At 39.1% G+C, this 15,102-nt stretch overlaps 1 protein-coding gene across 4 annotated transcripts in view; it reads right to left on the bottom strand.

Annotated features, from left to right (window-relative positions):
* Positions 1 to 124: 124 nt before the first annotated feature.
* Positions 125 to 15,102, bottom strand: part of LOC146692168 (brain-enriched guanylate kinase-associated protein) — a 39,464-nt gene continuing 24,486 nt past the window's right edge. For 3 of the 4 annotated variants that reach the window (XM_085432161.1, XM_085432160.1, XM_085432162.1), the window contains 4 exons: positions 13,048 to 13,114; positions 11,289 to 11,396; positions 7,924 to 8,004; positions 125 to 2,456 (listed from right to left, as the gene is read on the bottom strand). In XM_085432161.1, the coding sequence (XP_085288287.1) occupies positions 1,044 to 2,456; positions 7,924 to 8,004; positions 11,289 to 11,396; positions 13,048 to 13,114 (1,669 nt within the window). In that variant the 3' untranslated portion in view covers positions 125 to 1,043. The remainder of the gene's footprint in view (positions 2,457 to 7,923; positions 8,005 to 11,288; positions 11,397 to 13,047; positions 13,115 to 15,102) is intronic. The other variant, XM_085432159.1, reaches the window with a different exon arrangement.

Here is a 15,102-nt window from a genome sequence, read left to right as displayed (position 1 = left end):
TGAACACTGCAGATCAGCAGACATGTAATTATCTTGAAACAACAACCGATCGCTATGCAACTGCGTGAAAGATATTAAAACATGATATCGCTTTTATTCAGCGGCATTTCAAATCCCCAAATGTGTACATTAAAGGCTGGGAGCTTGTATGTATAATTTGTGCTTTATTAGGCGAACAAAACAACCAAAATATATAAACATGCATCGTTGTGAAATAAACGGGGTTACAGTGGTTTGGTGGGGTGTGGGCATCCAAATCTGAGGTAGAAAGGGGACAGGAAACCTCTCTTGGGGGATATAGAAGAGCAAAAAAGAAAGCAATACTGACTGGTAAAACAGATCAAACGTTCCATCAATAACAATAAAACACTCCCATCAATACTGTCAAATCCATTTAACAGAAGGAAAAACAAAACAAATGTTTCTCATGGTTCGTTTAAGGTACTAATTTGTCTTTGTTTTTTCGCTTCCTTTCAACACTTGTATGTAAATCATCACAAGGCCATCGCTGTTGCAGCAGATTAAAAATAACGGCTGAAACAAATCTCTGTGCACGTCAAGGGGCAATTAAAATACCTCTCTCAGGGTTTTTAGAATAAAGCAGTGGAAGTTTTTTTAAATTTATTTACAAGTTCCAGATTACCAATAGGATTTTGCACTGTTTTTTAAATGTATCTCTTGCTAACAGCTACATACAAAATATATCACTCAATTTTAAGTTAGTATATATTTGTACATTTGTAGTTTAACACATACACATTCTCAAAAGTTTTAAGGACTCTGTGAGCTCCTCTTTGTCTGTTTCCCCACATCTGACCCCTAACTTGACTTACTGCCTTGAGAAATTTATAATGTAAACAATTGCCATCCACTGCCACGCCATCAGTGCTTTTAAATAATCAGCAATAGTTACATGTTCATGATACTGAAGAACTCCTGGCTTCTACTCAAGCCGTCAAAATGGCTGCACTACGAGAAGGTGCAGCTGAACAAACCAGGGCTCTGTGTCTACTATTGAAGATGCAACCTGATTGGAAAGTCCTTCAGTTCAGAAGTGTTCCATAAAGCTGCGCCTTAGTCAGACTGTCCTTCCTGGAAAGTCCCAGGGAGCCAAATTTTTGGTTGTACGGAGGAGGAGGGGGTGGGGCTGGTGGTGGCGACTGGCTCACCTGTGCAGGCACGCTGTGCATCTCCACTTGATAGTGCTGCAGTTCTGCGGCCATCTCCAGAGATCTCTGGTGGAGAGACTCGGTGGAGCTGTTGGGGCTGGGGTCTACATAATCAGTGCTCTGGCCTCCAGATGCGACATTTCCCTCCCTGTCTTTAGAGCTCCCTGAGTGGTACAAGCTGTGCTCTGACCCCTGACTGTCCTCAGCTCGGTACAGGTGAGCTTGGCTGTGAGCCTGGCGCAGCCCTGGGCTGCATTCGGGACTGGGGCTGGCAGCTGCCCACACTGGGTCCATGACATCCACTCCGTGGTGGTAGTAGTCAGCCCCTTCCTGGAAACTGCTGTAGAGCGGCCCAAGTCGAATCTTGGCGGGACGGACGGAGAAGTGCTGCTCCGAGAAGCTGTAAGGTGAGGCCCGTCCTGGGCTGCGGTAGGTGTGAGCACTTAAGTCCTCCACGCTAAGTTGTCTCCACCGGCCAATCAGCTCCTCTTCCTCGGGGGCCAATGTGCTGCCTCTACGGCTGTCTCCATAGGCGACACTTGGGGAGGAGGACGGGGGGAGCGGCTCATAGGGCTCACTGAAACAGGAGGACATGGTACGGCTGTAGACGGGAGAGCTGCCGTTCTGATGGTGGCTCAGCTCTGTCTGTTGGAAGGGATGAGCATTGGCAAAGCCCCGTGGACTGTCCCTCTCCCAGGATGAATCACTCTTTCTCTCATAGTCCCCTGCATCCCTCCATTCCATGTAGAGGGAGTGATGGTGGGGGGAAGAAGCTGCACTGCTGGGCGGTCCGTTGCCTTTGTCCTCAGACCCCCCTCCACTAAAACTCGAGTAAGAACTGGAGGCTGCACCCAGTGGGGGAGGGAACTTAGCAAAGTGCTCCTGGGAGAAGCCAGCTCTCAACCCAACCGAACCTTCCTCTGGAGTACTGTCGGTGGAGTTCTGGGGCCCGTACAGGAGCTTCCTCTCGCCGTGAATATCCATGCTGGGCCTCCGCTCACGGTGACGGTCATCAGGGCAATACAGGGCTGTGTCACTGCTGTACAGGTCAGTTTTATAGGCTCCGCGTAGCCCCAAACGTTCTCCGGGACCCAAACTCTCCAAAATAAAGGCATGTTCCTGTGTTTGCGGGCTGGGGGAGCGGGAGGCCTGGCTGCTGCTGCAAGCCTCATCTGGCTTTTCAAGCACTTTGGCAATGAGAGAGGTCGGGACAGAGTCAGAGTAGGTGTGACAGAGGGGAGACTCCTCCAGGTGCATGGTCAGGCGTTCCTGGAAGTCAGCAGGCAGCTAAAAGTATCAGAGAAACAAGGGTAAAGCAGGGAAAATCGGTGAATGTTAGTTATAAATTATAGCAAAGACCTTATTCTATGTAGTGTAGGAACTGCTGTACACTACACTGTCAAACTCTCTCTCGAGTAATTAGTAGGTAAATCAGGGTGTTGACATTAAAGGCACCTTTAAACTGTGCAGCAGCAGCAATAATTTAAGTATATCACATGTCACACTGAGCATCGGGTTTTGAGGCATCTGCGTCAGACTGTACAACATCAGGCACCAGACTATTTGGATCGTGGAGTGAAAGTAGAGTCAAGTCATCAGCCTGTATCATCTGCATGTATCCAACGTTCCTCTTTATTCATTTCATTTTGTCTCGCACATTTTGATTGGTGTAAAATGATTTAGTTTTTTTTTAATGCATGGTCATTTGTTTTGTTCTATAGCTACTTTTTTCTATATGAAAACAGAACACAAGTGAATGTCTTTATTATTCGTCCATTATATTTTTATTGAGACTAATATTTTGCAGGTGGATGCACACACAGACCAGCAAGCATGATTGACACCCTGATGCTGTCTCCAAAACTGAACCACAGATGGATGTTGACGCTGCTTCCACAAACAACAGACATTAGATCAGATTATTGCAGTGAATCCATCTTTCTTTTGTGTTGGGAAAAAACAGACAATTAATCTGCCCATATGGAGAAGATATATATAAATCTTATAAAGTTTGTATCTGTCTTGTCTGAAACTTGTATGAAAAGCATACAAGAGTGAAAACAGATATAAGATCCCTTGAAAAATTATATACATGAAACTTGTATGTTTTGCATACTTCCTAAAACAATATATGAAAGTAATGAGAAAGTGGCCACTTTCATGAGTAAATCATATAAGCCTTATACGATTCACTATATGAAGCAAGCCAAATCTGATGCAAGTCTTTTATAAGTTTTTTCTTTTTCTTTTCCATATTGGTGGTTCCTAAATGGGCTAAATGAAAAAGAAGTTAGTCAGTAGTTTGAGTCATCATTTAGGGTTTTTTTGTCCTCATTCTTTCTACTGAGAATGCTTTGTTTACTTAGTTTTATTCTAATTTTTTCAAAAAAAAAATTTTTTTTAAATTCGAATTCACTACGCGATAGTAAAACATCACTGCGCCCCCTCAAACACCAAACCAATTTCAGCCTAAATGGAGGGAATGCTAACGCATAAAGATAATCTTATTGGTGTATCCATCACCAGACGTTTCACATACAAAGAGATGAAAGAGGAACATTTATATATTTAATGCATCATTTCTAGGATTTACTCAGAGGTTAAAGTGAGCCAAAACTGTATCTTTGGTGCATATTTACATACGTTGTGGTTGATCTTGTTAAATTCTAGTGTTAGCTGATAACTTAGCCCCCTCTCATCTAAACATAGTCATGGAACGGTTCCTAAAAAGCAAGGCTTTAAAAACAAGGCTAATGAAATGTCCTATCTTTAGTATAGTATTTCATCAAATATTATTTCTTAGAATTTAAGCCCAAAGAGTCATGCTGATTGATTTCTTTCTGGTGACATGGCACTTCATTTCTTAAATAAGATATCTCAGAGATTAAATGTGTGTGGCCTCCGACATAAAAGGAGTTTGACATCCCTGGTGTAAAGTCTTGTTTTTGTGTCAAATTAAATTTACAGTTTCATTTAATATGATACATGATGCTTTTATTTTTCCATTAATAAATGAAATCAAAATTTAAACACTGCATACATTTGTATTTTTACTTGTTTAATGATCTGAAACATTTAAATCTGACAAACATGTTTAAAAAAAAAAAAAGAAGAAGAGAAAGAGCAAACACTTCACAGCATTTTAGCGTTTTATCCAAGCTGCTCACAGGTTCTGTTATCCCTGCACAATGCAGTATGTGTGTCAGTATGTTAGATTGTACTTTAGGTGGTTTCTGAATACGATACAGCAACCTACACGTTCACATTTACCTGCCTTCACTGCATGAATTGTGTTCACAGCTGCAGGGGGAAAAGTGTAATCTTCAGTGTCACGAACCTCAACCAAAGAGAACAATATACCTGATTTTGAAGTGAGAATAAGTCGCTTTCCTGTTCTATTTCAAGCATTTCTTAATAAAAAAAAAAGCCTCCAACCACTATCTCTACCTCTCCATAGCAACAAGCATTAAGCTAACTGCAGCACATCATCAACAGGAATCTAGTCAGTTGTTCCTAATTGGCAATGAGAAGGAAGCTAATTATAACTTTGTAGATAGAGAAAAGACAAACACTACAGAGAACATGAAAGAGACGGTTTATCATAGCACTTTTATTGCATCTCGGACAAAACTAAATGCCACTTAATTACTGTCCACACACTTTTTTCATTTGGGCTTGTTTTAAACAAGATCTCAATTAGCTTTTATGCGTCATTCAGAAATCCAAGCGTGATCATTTTACACCCTCTCTGTGATTGTTTTGCAGCAGAACAAACGACTAAAGCGCTTCTGTAGGCGCTGAAGAGCCACTGCACCTCTCAAAATGCTGCAGCGCCATTCATCAATACACTTTCGATTAGCTCACACCCACAGGACCAGCAGACGGGTGGACACACAGTGAGTGCATGTATAGCCTCTGACCCCTATTATGTTTGGCAATGTGCCTGCAGAACAGTTTTTCACTTTATGATAGACCCTTTACTGTTAACGGTGCCTACGTGCGTGTGTTAATGTGTGTACCGTGCAAGTGTTGGGGATATTTTATGAGTCTTATGCAACCAAATGCAGTTTGCATTGATATTTCCATTCAGCCATATGCCTAAAACACGTGCACAGGCGTTCTTTAACCTCGTGGACGCTTGCCAGTTTCAAATCTACCCTTGTCACATGGGCGAGGCACAAGGCCCACGGCTGATGCAGCGGAAAGTGGCACCAAGCTGGGCTAGTGTTAAAACACTCATCAATACCCGCGTGCATTCTTTTCACAAGGAGCAGCAGGACACTATGATGAGGCTGCACCGTGCTCTCCATTTATATTTTGCCACATACAGTAGTTTTACCTCCTCTGTTGAGTGTCCTTCAGAATTGCTCACAATGTGCCTTAAAGTAGTTCCCATGCTGCTTTGTGGTTTTACGTGATTAACAAAACCGGTGCAGTGTGACCGCACTCTGGCTAAACTGCACACTGAGTGACCAGAACAGAAACACCAGTCTGTGTGCATGGAGTAGAGGTGTAGGTGTTATTGTCACAGTTTCAAGTCATGGAGGAAAACAGTCATCACCAAAACCTTAAAACATTGCATCCAACACAAACCACAAATAATAAAACTAAGAGAACAAACACTGTTGCCCTCTCCTTTCTGGCTGCTTTCTGCATTTCCCCAGTCTATGTTTCCCTTTTTGTGGGGCTTGCTTTGTGTCCCCATTTCTGTTTACTTCCATCTTTCTGCCTTTTTCGATGCTTCTTGTTGACTTCAGCTGTGTCTTATTATCCCTCTATTATCCCTAACAAATTAACACAATTTTAAATAAGATGATAGCTTTTAACACTTTGGTGAAAATCCTTTCCGGACACTGACTGCCTGAAGTCTAGAACCCATGGACGTCACCAAGTACTCTGTGTCCTCTTTGAGATGCTCTATTAAGCCTTTACTGCAGCCATCTTCAGTCACTGCTTGTTTGTACGTCTTTCTGCATTCAGTTTCATATTAAATAACTGAAAAGCATGTCCTGTTGGGTTGAGATCAGATAACTGACTTGGCCACTGAAGAATATCTCTTTTATTTAACATGACAAATGCTTTGATTGCTTTTCCAGCATGCTTTGGGCCATTATCTATTTGCACTGTGAAGCACTGTCCAATCAGTTTTGGAGCATTTGGCTGAATCTGAGCAGAGAGTACAACCCTGCACACTGCAAAATTTATCCTGCTGTTTCTATCAGCAGTCACGTCATCAGTGCGCACTAGTGGCCCAGTTCCATAGACACAGGTTTGATTCTAGGTCTTTCTCATGATGTCTACCACCTCAAAAGGGTTTTTGATCAGCTGTTGTAAAGGTTTCCTTTTTCCTAATCATGGAAATAATTCTGTCATCATGCACTTTAGTTGTCTTCAGTGGTCTTTTAGGCTGGAAAGAGCCTTCATTCTCTTAAGTTACTGCTGACTCTCCAATAGGTCGAGTTCGATTCTTCAGCCTAATGATGGCCTCTGTCACTTGAATTGACACATTTTTGGGGCTCATATTGAGTAAAAAGCAAGTTCAGATGAAATAACACCTGGAATCAACTCCAGACCTTTTATCTACTTAATTGTCATGAATGAACAAGCAAATTAGTGTCATCTAGACATAAAACTAGATGCAGTTAATTGTCAAACTACTTATGAGCATATAAAACTGGACAATTATCCATAAAATGTGTCTAATACCTGAAAAAAAGCTAAAGCAATACTTTTGTTAAAGCCCTTGAATTAAAGCTGAAGGTCTGCACTTTATTCACATCTTGCTTGTTTGATTTAGCTTTCACTGTGGTGCTGTACAGAGGCAAAATTATAAGAATTCATTGTCATTGTCCAAATACTTATGGATCTGATTGTATATGCTATTGCAACTTTTTATTGTCAGGCCTTCAAATGATCTGCATTTGAGAAAAAGCAGAAATCTGTTATGTTTACTAAACTAAATATTTCTCACATGATATATGGTAAATGCACATCACTGTAGTTTGGATAGAAATAAGGTAAAAATCTGATTTGTTATAAAGGAAGATGTTAATGCTGATTTGCTATACTTAAAAGAAAAATTAGTAAATCAAGCTGTGGTTCATGTCCTTCAACACATAATCATTGTGTATAGTATACATAGTTCTATAGTATATATCCAGATTGCTTCTAGCTAAAAAAGTCTTTTAAACTCAGAGCCATCGACTTTTTGAAAACTTGCCTCTTTCATCTCTCTCAGGTGAAGGTTATTTAAAGAAAAAACCCCATGAAGCTTTAATTCTTCACTTTCTGTCCTTCCTCCAGTGACCTACAGTACTCATCGCTTCGGGAAGACTTATCTTTTCTGGCTCACAAAGGGCAAGATGACCTTCATGTTACAGTCAAGACAGCAAATTTCTCTTCGCTCATCTCATGTCATCAGCTGAAAATTCAGCTTAGTGCTGCTCAAGATACACCTCATTCAGACCTCTCCTCCCCCTTAGCTTTTACCAAAGCTTTTTCTTTTACCTGGCTACCGCTGAACTGAAAAATTACAGATTTTTCTGTCTTTCTGGGTTCACATCAAATGTCAGCGCAAAAAAGCCTGAAGCTCATACAGTTCTTAAGCTTGGTTGTATGCGACTTTTGTGAAGAAAGGCTACCAGGGATTAGACTGAGGCCTCACTAAAACTGAGGAACATATGCAAAATGCATTTTTACAAAGGATAAAGAGCACTGGAAAAATCAAGCCTGTAAAAGTGAGTGCACAGCTCACCTCTGAGAGTTGAGCCATGTAAAGAGACTTGTTGCACTGCAGAAGCTGAGCAGCCAGGTTACAGTCCTTTCTGTACATTTCCTGCAGAGGCACAAAATGGCCACAATCAAATGAAAGAACAGAGAATGAATATTAAAACTTTCGTTGCCAGCTAAATTTCTGGTCTCTTTTGGATCAATACTGCTTAAACTCTATTCTCCCAAACCTACTTTCCTTCTTCAGAAACACAAAACTTCTTATTTAACTGCTTATTTGAAGCACTAAACATGCTTGGGAAAAAAACTACAATTTGCAAACACATTTGTACTGGTGTAAATGTACAAATTATATGGATCTTGCGTATGGGGGGTACAAAATGACTCCGGAGCCCCTCCCCCCTTTGAAATTACAACATTAAATTGTGCACACGCATAACAAGACGTAGAAAATTTTGGTTTTAAGTCCTCAGTGACAATCGCCTAAAGACTAGTTTGTGACCTCCAGGTTGCAAAGGTGAAATGTTCATTAACCACAGCTGGTGAGTAGTTTAATTGTGAAATCAGTTTCTAAAGTTCCAGTCACAAAGGCCTAAAGAATGGCCAACTGGTGACCAGGAAAAATTTGTTTTGCTTGAAGTGACTAGCTGTTGCTGACCAGACCAGCAAACCAGAAATGCGAACCTTCATTTTTAAAGTCAAAGTTTTTTGTTTTTTTTTTATTTTGATTTTATTGATTAGCATTCAAATTCAAATCTCAGTGAAAACAGTGAAAAAAAAACACAAACAAACAGTGAAAACAGAACAAAAATCTACCATAAAGAAAGAAAGCATGAGACAAGGCTAATGAAAAGGTATTGCTTATTACGCCAACCCTTTTCACAAAATATCTTTTTGTATGCAGCTCCTGTACACAGGGCTTGAAGAAAATAATAAAACAAAGCAAAAACCAAACAAACAAAAAAAAAAAAAAAAAAAAAAAAAAAAAAACTTTCCACCTTAGATAAGTAACTACATCAAAGCAAAAGAATCAAGAGGTTGTTTTTTTTCTCCTTTTTGCTCTTTTCATTCTTGATTTATATATTTTTCTATTACTCTATTTTTAAACATGTTTTTAAACAAGGAAAATGAACTACACCTTTTTAAATCACTGTCATAACTATTCCACGGGTTAACTCCTCTAACAGAAACACATCTCTGCTTTATATTTGTCCTTATCTTGTTTTTTTTAAAGAAATCTGTTCCCCTTAAGTCATATTGACTCTCTCTGACTTTGAACAGCTTCTGAGTACTGAGGCAAAGCAAGTTATTTTGTGCTTTATACATTATCTGTGCCATTTTATATTCAACTAAATCATAAAATTTCAGGGTATTCAGATTAATAAACAAAATGTTAGTTGGTTCTATATAGTTTGATTGGTTTATAATTCTTATAGCTTTTTTTTGTAACTTGAAAATATGAAGAGTGTTCGTTTTATATGCATTACCCCATATCTCTAGACAATAAGTCATATATGGAAGCAACAGAGTACAATAAAGTGTGTATAATGTTTTTTTGTTCAGGACATGCTTTGTTTTATAGAGAATAGCAATGGTTTTTGACATTTTTGTTTTCACGTGGTTTATATGAGACTTCCAACTCAGCTTATCATCAATTATCACTCCAAGAAATTTATTTTCGTACTCTTTCAATTTCAATTCCATTAACCCTTATTTTAGATACATTTTTCATTTGTCTAGTGCCAAAAATAATCAATTTTGTTTTCTTTATATTTAATGATAACTTATTTACATCAAACCAGTTTTTTAATATATTTAACTCCTTTTCCGCTGTAGTCAGAAGCTGTTCTAAGTTTTTACCTGAGCAGTACAGAGTGGTATCATCAGCAAACAATACACATTTTAACAGTTTGGAAACACTACATATGTCATTTATATATAATATAAATAATTTAGAGCCCAGCACAGAGTTCCATAGTGCTGCAGCCAAGATGTTTGAAAAGGTACAACTTTTACTTAAAAGGTGAATGTTCACCTTTTATGGTTTGCAGTTCATTTTTCAAGTCTTACTACTGCCTGGTATGTAATGAGCAAGTGTTTGCAAACAAGTCAGCATCTTCCATGCAACTACAGGCAACCATAGCAAAATGCTAGCAATCAAAGCCCTTGGTAGCCAAAGTTCAGTCCAAAGATCTTGGCCATGCTAAATTATAAAGCTTTTGAGTTTACATTTAAGGATATGTGGAAAATTCTGATCAATCGCCACAGCACAAGAAATTCTCACAACTCTAATGCACACTGTACACCACCTTATGGCAATAGGAAATCAGCATTGTTTGAAAGCATTATCGGATGATCACGTTTTCATTGTGCGTTCCACACATGTAATGTCAAATATTATTAGTGGATGTAATCTAACACCAACTAGAGGCCACAGGCTGTTGTAAAAAAACTAGCTTGTCAAGGGATTAATACTGTCACGACTGCAAGAAAAGTGTCAACTGCAGCAATAGCAGCACATCTCCGTGTCCCCAAAGGTGTTAGGGCCCTATCATCACTCCTTGTAGCTTTAATTTTGCATGTTAGTTTTTGGTAGTTTATCTGCCATTTGTTCCTGGAGACAAAGAAATCTTCATTATATAACATCACTGAACTTAGTCTTCAGCTCTTTATTGCTGTTTCTTTTATCCTTTAGTCAGTGCAAAGTTGCATCACCCACACTGCCATCTTATTTGCTGATATGCTAATATCTGCCGACAAGTTTATGCATTTACAGTAACACACCCAGTAACACACCAAACATTTTCTTCTTTATTATTTGTCAGACACAACACGTAGTTCTTGTCCCAGTTGTGCATAACTTATGTAGCCTAACAATGTCTCTGCTACAGAGAACATGGTAAAAAGTGTTGAGTTTCCGCAATGGGATACCTGAATGAATGAACCACTTCCTCTACAAATGCCATAATTCAAGAGGTAACTACCCCTAGTGACCAAATGTATAATAAAAACAAAATTTAAAAAAACCCAACAACTTTTAACTTATCCATTTATGTTCCCGCTGCCTATAAATCAAAGTTAGATCCTACCGGTCATATTTTTTTATATGTATAATGGAACAGTAAAATCATGAGTCCATTTTGAACTTTAATGCAACAAGGTCATCTTACTACTGAGCTTGCATGTCTTACTCACAAGTTTGTCCAATAATCTGAGAATTTGCAGCTCCTTTCTGGTGCTCCAGTTTGCATATCATAGTGTCACTGGGCAAGACTATGAAAACCCCAAACAGAATGTATGGAAGCGCCTATTTTCTATTTGCCTCAAACAATAACTTCATACTCATCGTCTGGCTCTGCAGAGTTGAATGCTGGGCACTGCTTTACTTACATTGTCTTCTTGAAGCTTCTCGATGGTGAGCTTTGCCTCCATCAGGTGGTTGTTGAGGACGATGATCTCTCTGCTCAGAGCACGCTTTTCATCATCGTGGTGCTGTGACTGATAATGACAGAGCAGGGATTTAAAGATTACGTTAAAGTACTTTCCTCTGTGTAATTCTTTCTTGTGTGTTTTTTAGGAATGAAATTTATAGAATTTATAGAATAGATTGTTTATAAGAGACCTTTCAGACTAACTTTCAAAATTGATTCTTGCATGTTTTTAATTCAAATATGAACCCGGTAAACATAAATAGAAAATTTTTGATAGATCTTTCTAATTTTCTTTTGAGATCTAGGTCGTCAGTACTGTTTATATTGGCAACTGTATATGTATATTTCACCTGACTCTTTTGGGTTTTGGTGCCCGTTGGAAGTGCTTTCTGTTCTGAGTGTTGCTGTTTTAATTCCCTTTTACTTTATCTTGTTTAGTTTTACTTTTCATGGTTGCCCTCTTGATTGTCTTCAGCTGTCTTTAGTTCCCCTTCTATTTCCACCTCACATGTATATATTCCCAGAGTGTTCCTTTGTCCTTTGTTGTGTTGTCCATGTAACTCAGTAGCTTTTCTTTGTGTTTCTGGATATTTTCATTTGGACTTTTTAGATTAAATGCTTGCTTTGGTTTCTACTTCTCTCCTGCGTCCTATTTTTGGGCTGTCACACCTAATCCATATTGCTTACAGCTGAATATGACAGCAGCCTATTACATACGTATTTCTTAGCTACTGTTGATGAATGGGAAACTTTAATGTCAGTAAACTGAGCTTCCATATAGTTAAATAATTTTTTATTGCATTTTTTTAAAAGCAAAGTTTCTGTTAGCTTCATCACCTGTCAGTAAAATGTATTTTGGCCAAGAGCTTTGGGTTTGTGGAAGCTGTAATTAAAATGCCTGAGCGTACAGTAGTTCCGCCTCTTTGAAAAGTTTAACAGACTCAAACTATATCACAGTGTTTATCAGTCTTGTAATTACGTTCTCTGTAGTTGTGCAGGGCCAAGGGGTCAGATGGGTTTGCGGCACCTCAGGAGTAAACAAGCTTTACTATTACAGAGAGACTTACTCAGCACCTTTCTCACCCTTGTGGAGGGTGTACGTGAAATGAATCAATAACAGCTGATGAGAACACTTCAAAAAAAAAAGAAAAAAAGAGGCTACCAGCCTTTATTTTAAAAATCACCAATTTTCTTTACACAAAAAGCTGGGTGACCTTCAGCTCTTTATTACCTGTACTTGGTATCTCACATTGTCATCAAAATGATGGCGACAGCAATGATTATTATCTTGTGCTGTAACAAACCCATTCGACGAGCATTTTCAGCTGTCTATTCAACAGCGAAGACACCTGATGGTCATACAGTGTTCTCCGGCAGACTAGTTAATTGTATCTTTCCACCAGCAAAAAAAAAGCAATGTCTGACAAATGAAGTGAGGTGCAGAGCACTGAGGAACAATGGGTTTGCTATCACTCTGCTGTTGGAAGGAGGACAGCCAATTGTAATAAGCCATAATTAACGTCAGTGGTACCAACAGAAGGGCATTCATATTCAAACAAGCTCACCAAGTGCTCTGTATCATCTCTAAACCTCAAGGCTTTCCTACTTGCTTCTTTTCTGTCTACAAATACTGCAAATAGTTGACCGCAAACCTGAGAGCTTATTGTACAGCATGTACACAGGGTTTAAAACACACAGACACCTGTTAAGATACTCACATTTCTGTGGATCTTCTCCTCCAGATCCTGGTTGATCCTCTGCAGTGCTGAGTAGCTACTTTGTATTCTAAGTGACACAATAAACAACAGCGCTCACTTGCAGGTAATAGATTGAACATAAATAGTAGCAGCCGAAGACTTCTGCAACTGGAAATAAGCAGATTGGCAGGCTCAGCAGTGCACTGCACAATTCAAAGCTGAATAACACGTCATATGTCTCGTAATAGAGGGATTTTTCCCCCCACAAGGCATGGTAACATATATGGAAAGATTTTGGGCACCAGTAATAAATATTGAGCCGCAGCTCCACTATGGCTGACAGAGGACCCCAGCCTGAGGATGTCAACGTAATTAAAATGAAGGGGAAAAGGTGACGTTTTGATTATATTTTATAATTACACCTCTCGGGGTTTCTAAAAAGTACCTCAAATATAAAAATGCAACTCCTTTTTTCATTTTAATACTAGTAAATGCAAGGTTTATGTCATGAAACGAATTATTATTATCTTTGTTTTAAATCTGTCTAATCACCACCAAAGCAGATACTGTGATTAGTTTTGGGAATTGGTTTTGAGTCAGCGCCATAATTGCTTTTTGTTGTTTTTGTTTTTTACTGAGTGACATCAGCACCGTCACCGATCTGATGGTTCTTGGTGGAAATCTAAAAGGACAGATGTACCGAGATGAGGTGCTCTAACCTGTACACTGCACAGAGTATCAGTAGTATATCCAGACACTTCGTTGGCCAGCATTTAGTCCCAGTATGGCTCCTGTTGAGGATGCCTGAGACATGCCGTGTTGACGTGATCATCAGAAACAGCTACAACCAATGACCACTGCACAACGGCAGCCTTCACCCATCCAGGAATTGGACAGCAATTCCTCAACAGCAGACTCAGACACTTGTGTGGCCTTTCACAGAGGAAACCATGCACTCTATCTTGTATATGCACATTCTAAAGTGTCAGACTATAAAATCTATGAAATCTATTTAAAACACAAACTGGTATTTGTTTTTGATACCACAAGTAAAAACTTGTGTAAACAGCAGGTGAAGATAACAGAAAAAATTACTTTCCAGGAGGTAATTTAAAATGATACAGTATTGTGAGTTACCCAGATAAGAAACACTGCACTGCAGCACTGCATAATTTGCTGATCTCTCAAACACTTGTGGTACAATTGACTTGTGCAATTAAATTCTTAGATCTTAATTGAAGGATGATCTCTAATATAATGACTTAAAGACTCCCTCAATACGTGCTTTACGATATTGAAAAGAGATTAATAATAGCTTCAGCCCGCTTTGGTTCTCACATAAAATCTAGAACGCTCGTGGTAGACATATAATCTTTATTATTTCACTATGTTTGAGCCTCCAGGTATTTTCTGCTAACATCACATTGGTATACCTTCTGTAGTGGATCATAAGGGGTTTCAGAAAATCACCTCATATGTCTACTCCTTAAACAGTGATGCAGTATTAAACATTTTTCCTTAGGCACATGAATGAAGTGCTATATTTAGAGCAGTCAAGATGAGACGAATCCTGCACATGCTTTAGATAAAACAAAAGCAGAATTCAGATTGTTTTTTAGTAGTTTTAGACAAGTGTAAAGAGGAATTTTGTCAATCTTTGTATTCAATCATTTTCAGCTTTTTACGTTAAAAGCCTTTTGTAGCTATTTCTGGAAATATCCTCACTTTCTTAGATTTTTGAGAAATTTATAGCACCATCTATACAGGTCATCTTGCCTGGAAGTCTTTCTGTCTCGTAGCCTCGTATTAGTACCCTCCCACTTCTCTTTCTCGTGATCTGCACTGTGTGCAGTCACTGGTCTTGGCCGGGTCCACACCAAACAATCCGGACCCCGTCTGATCCAAACAAATTTATTTTGGTCTCTTTTGACCAAAGAATGTGCTGCCAATATTCATCAGGCTTCTTTTCATGTTCTTTGGCAACGTATATTATTATCCTGGCGCCAAGTTGGAAACGGCGAAGCGCAAGTGGCACCATTTTCTGAGGGTGGCCACTGCACCTTCTGTTATTCATAG

Source organism: Copadichromis virginalis, linkage group LG15 (assembly GCF_057382275.1).
Source record: "Copadichromis virginalis isolate Kocher_CV1m ecotype Utaka linkage group LG15, C_Virginalis_male_GT1.1, whole genome shotgun sequence".
Classification (NCBI taxonomy): Eukaryota; Metazoa; Chordata; class Actinopteri; order Cichliformes; family Cichlidae; genus Copadichromis; species Copadichromis virginalis.
This window is presented reverse-complemented; position numbering and strand designations above follow the sequence as displayed.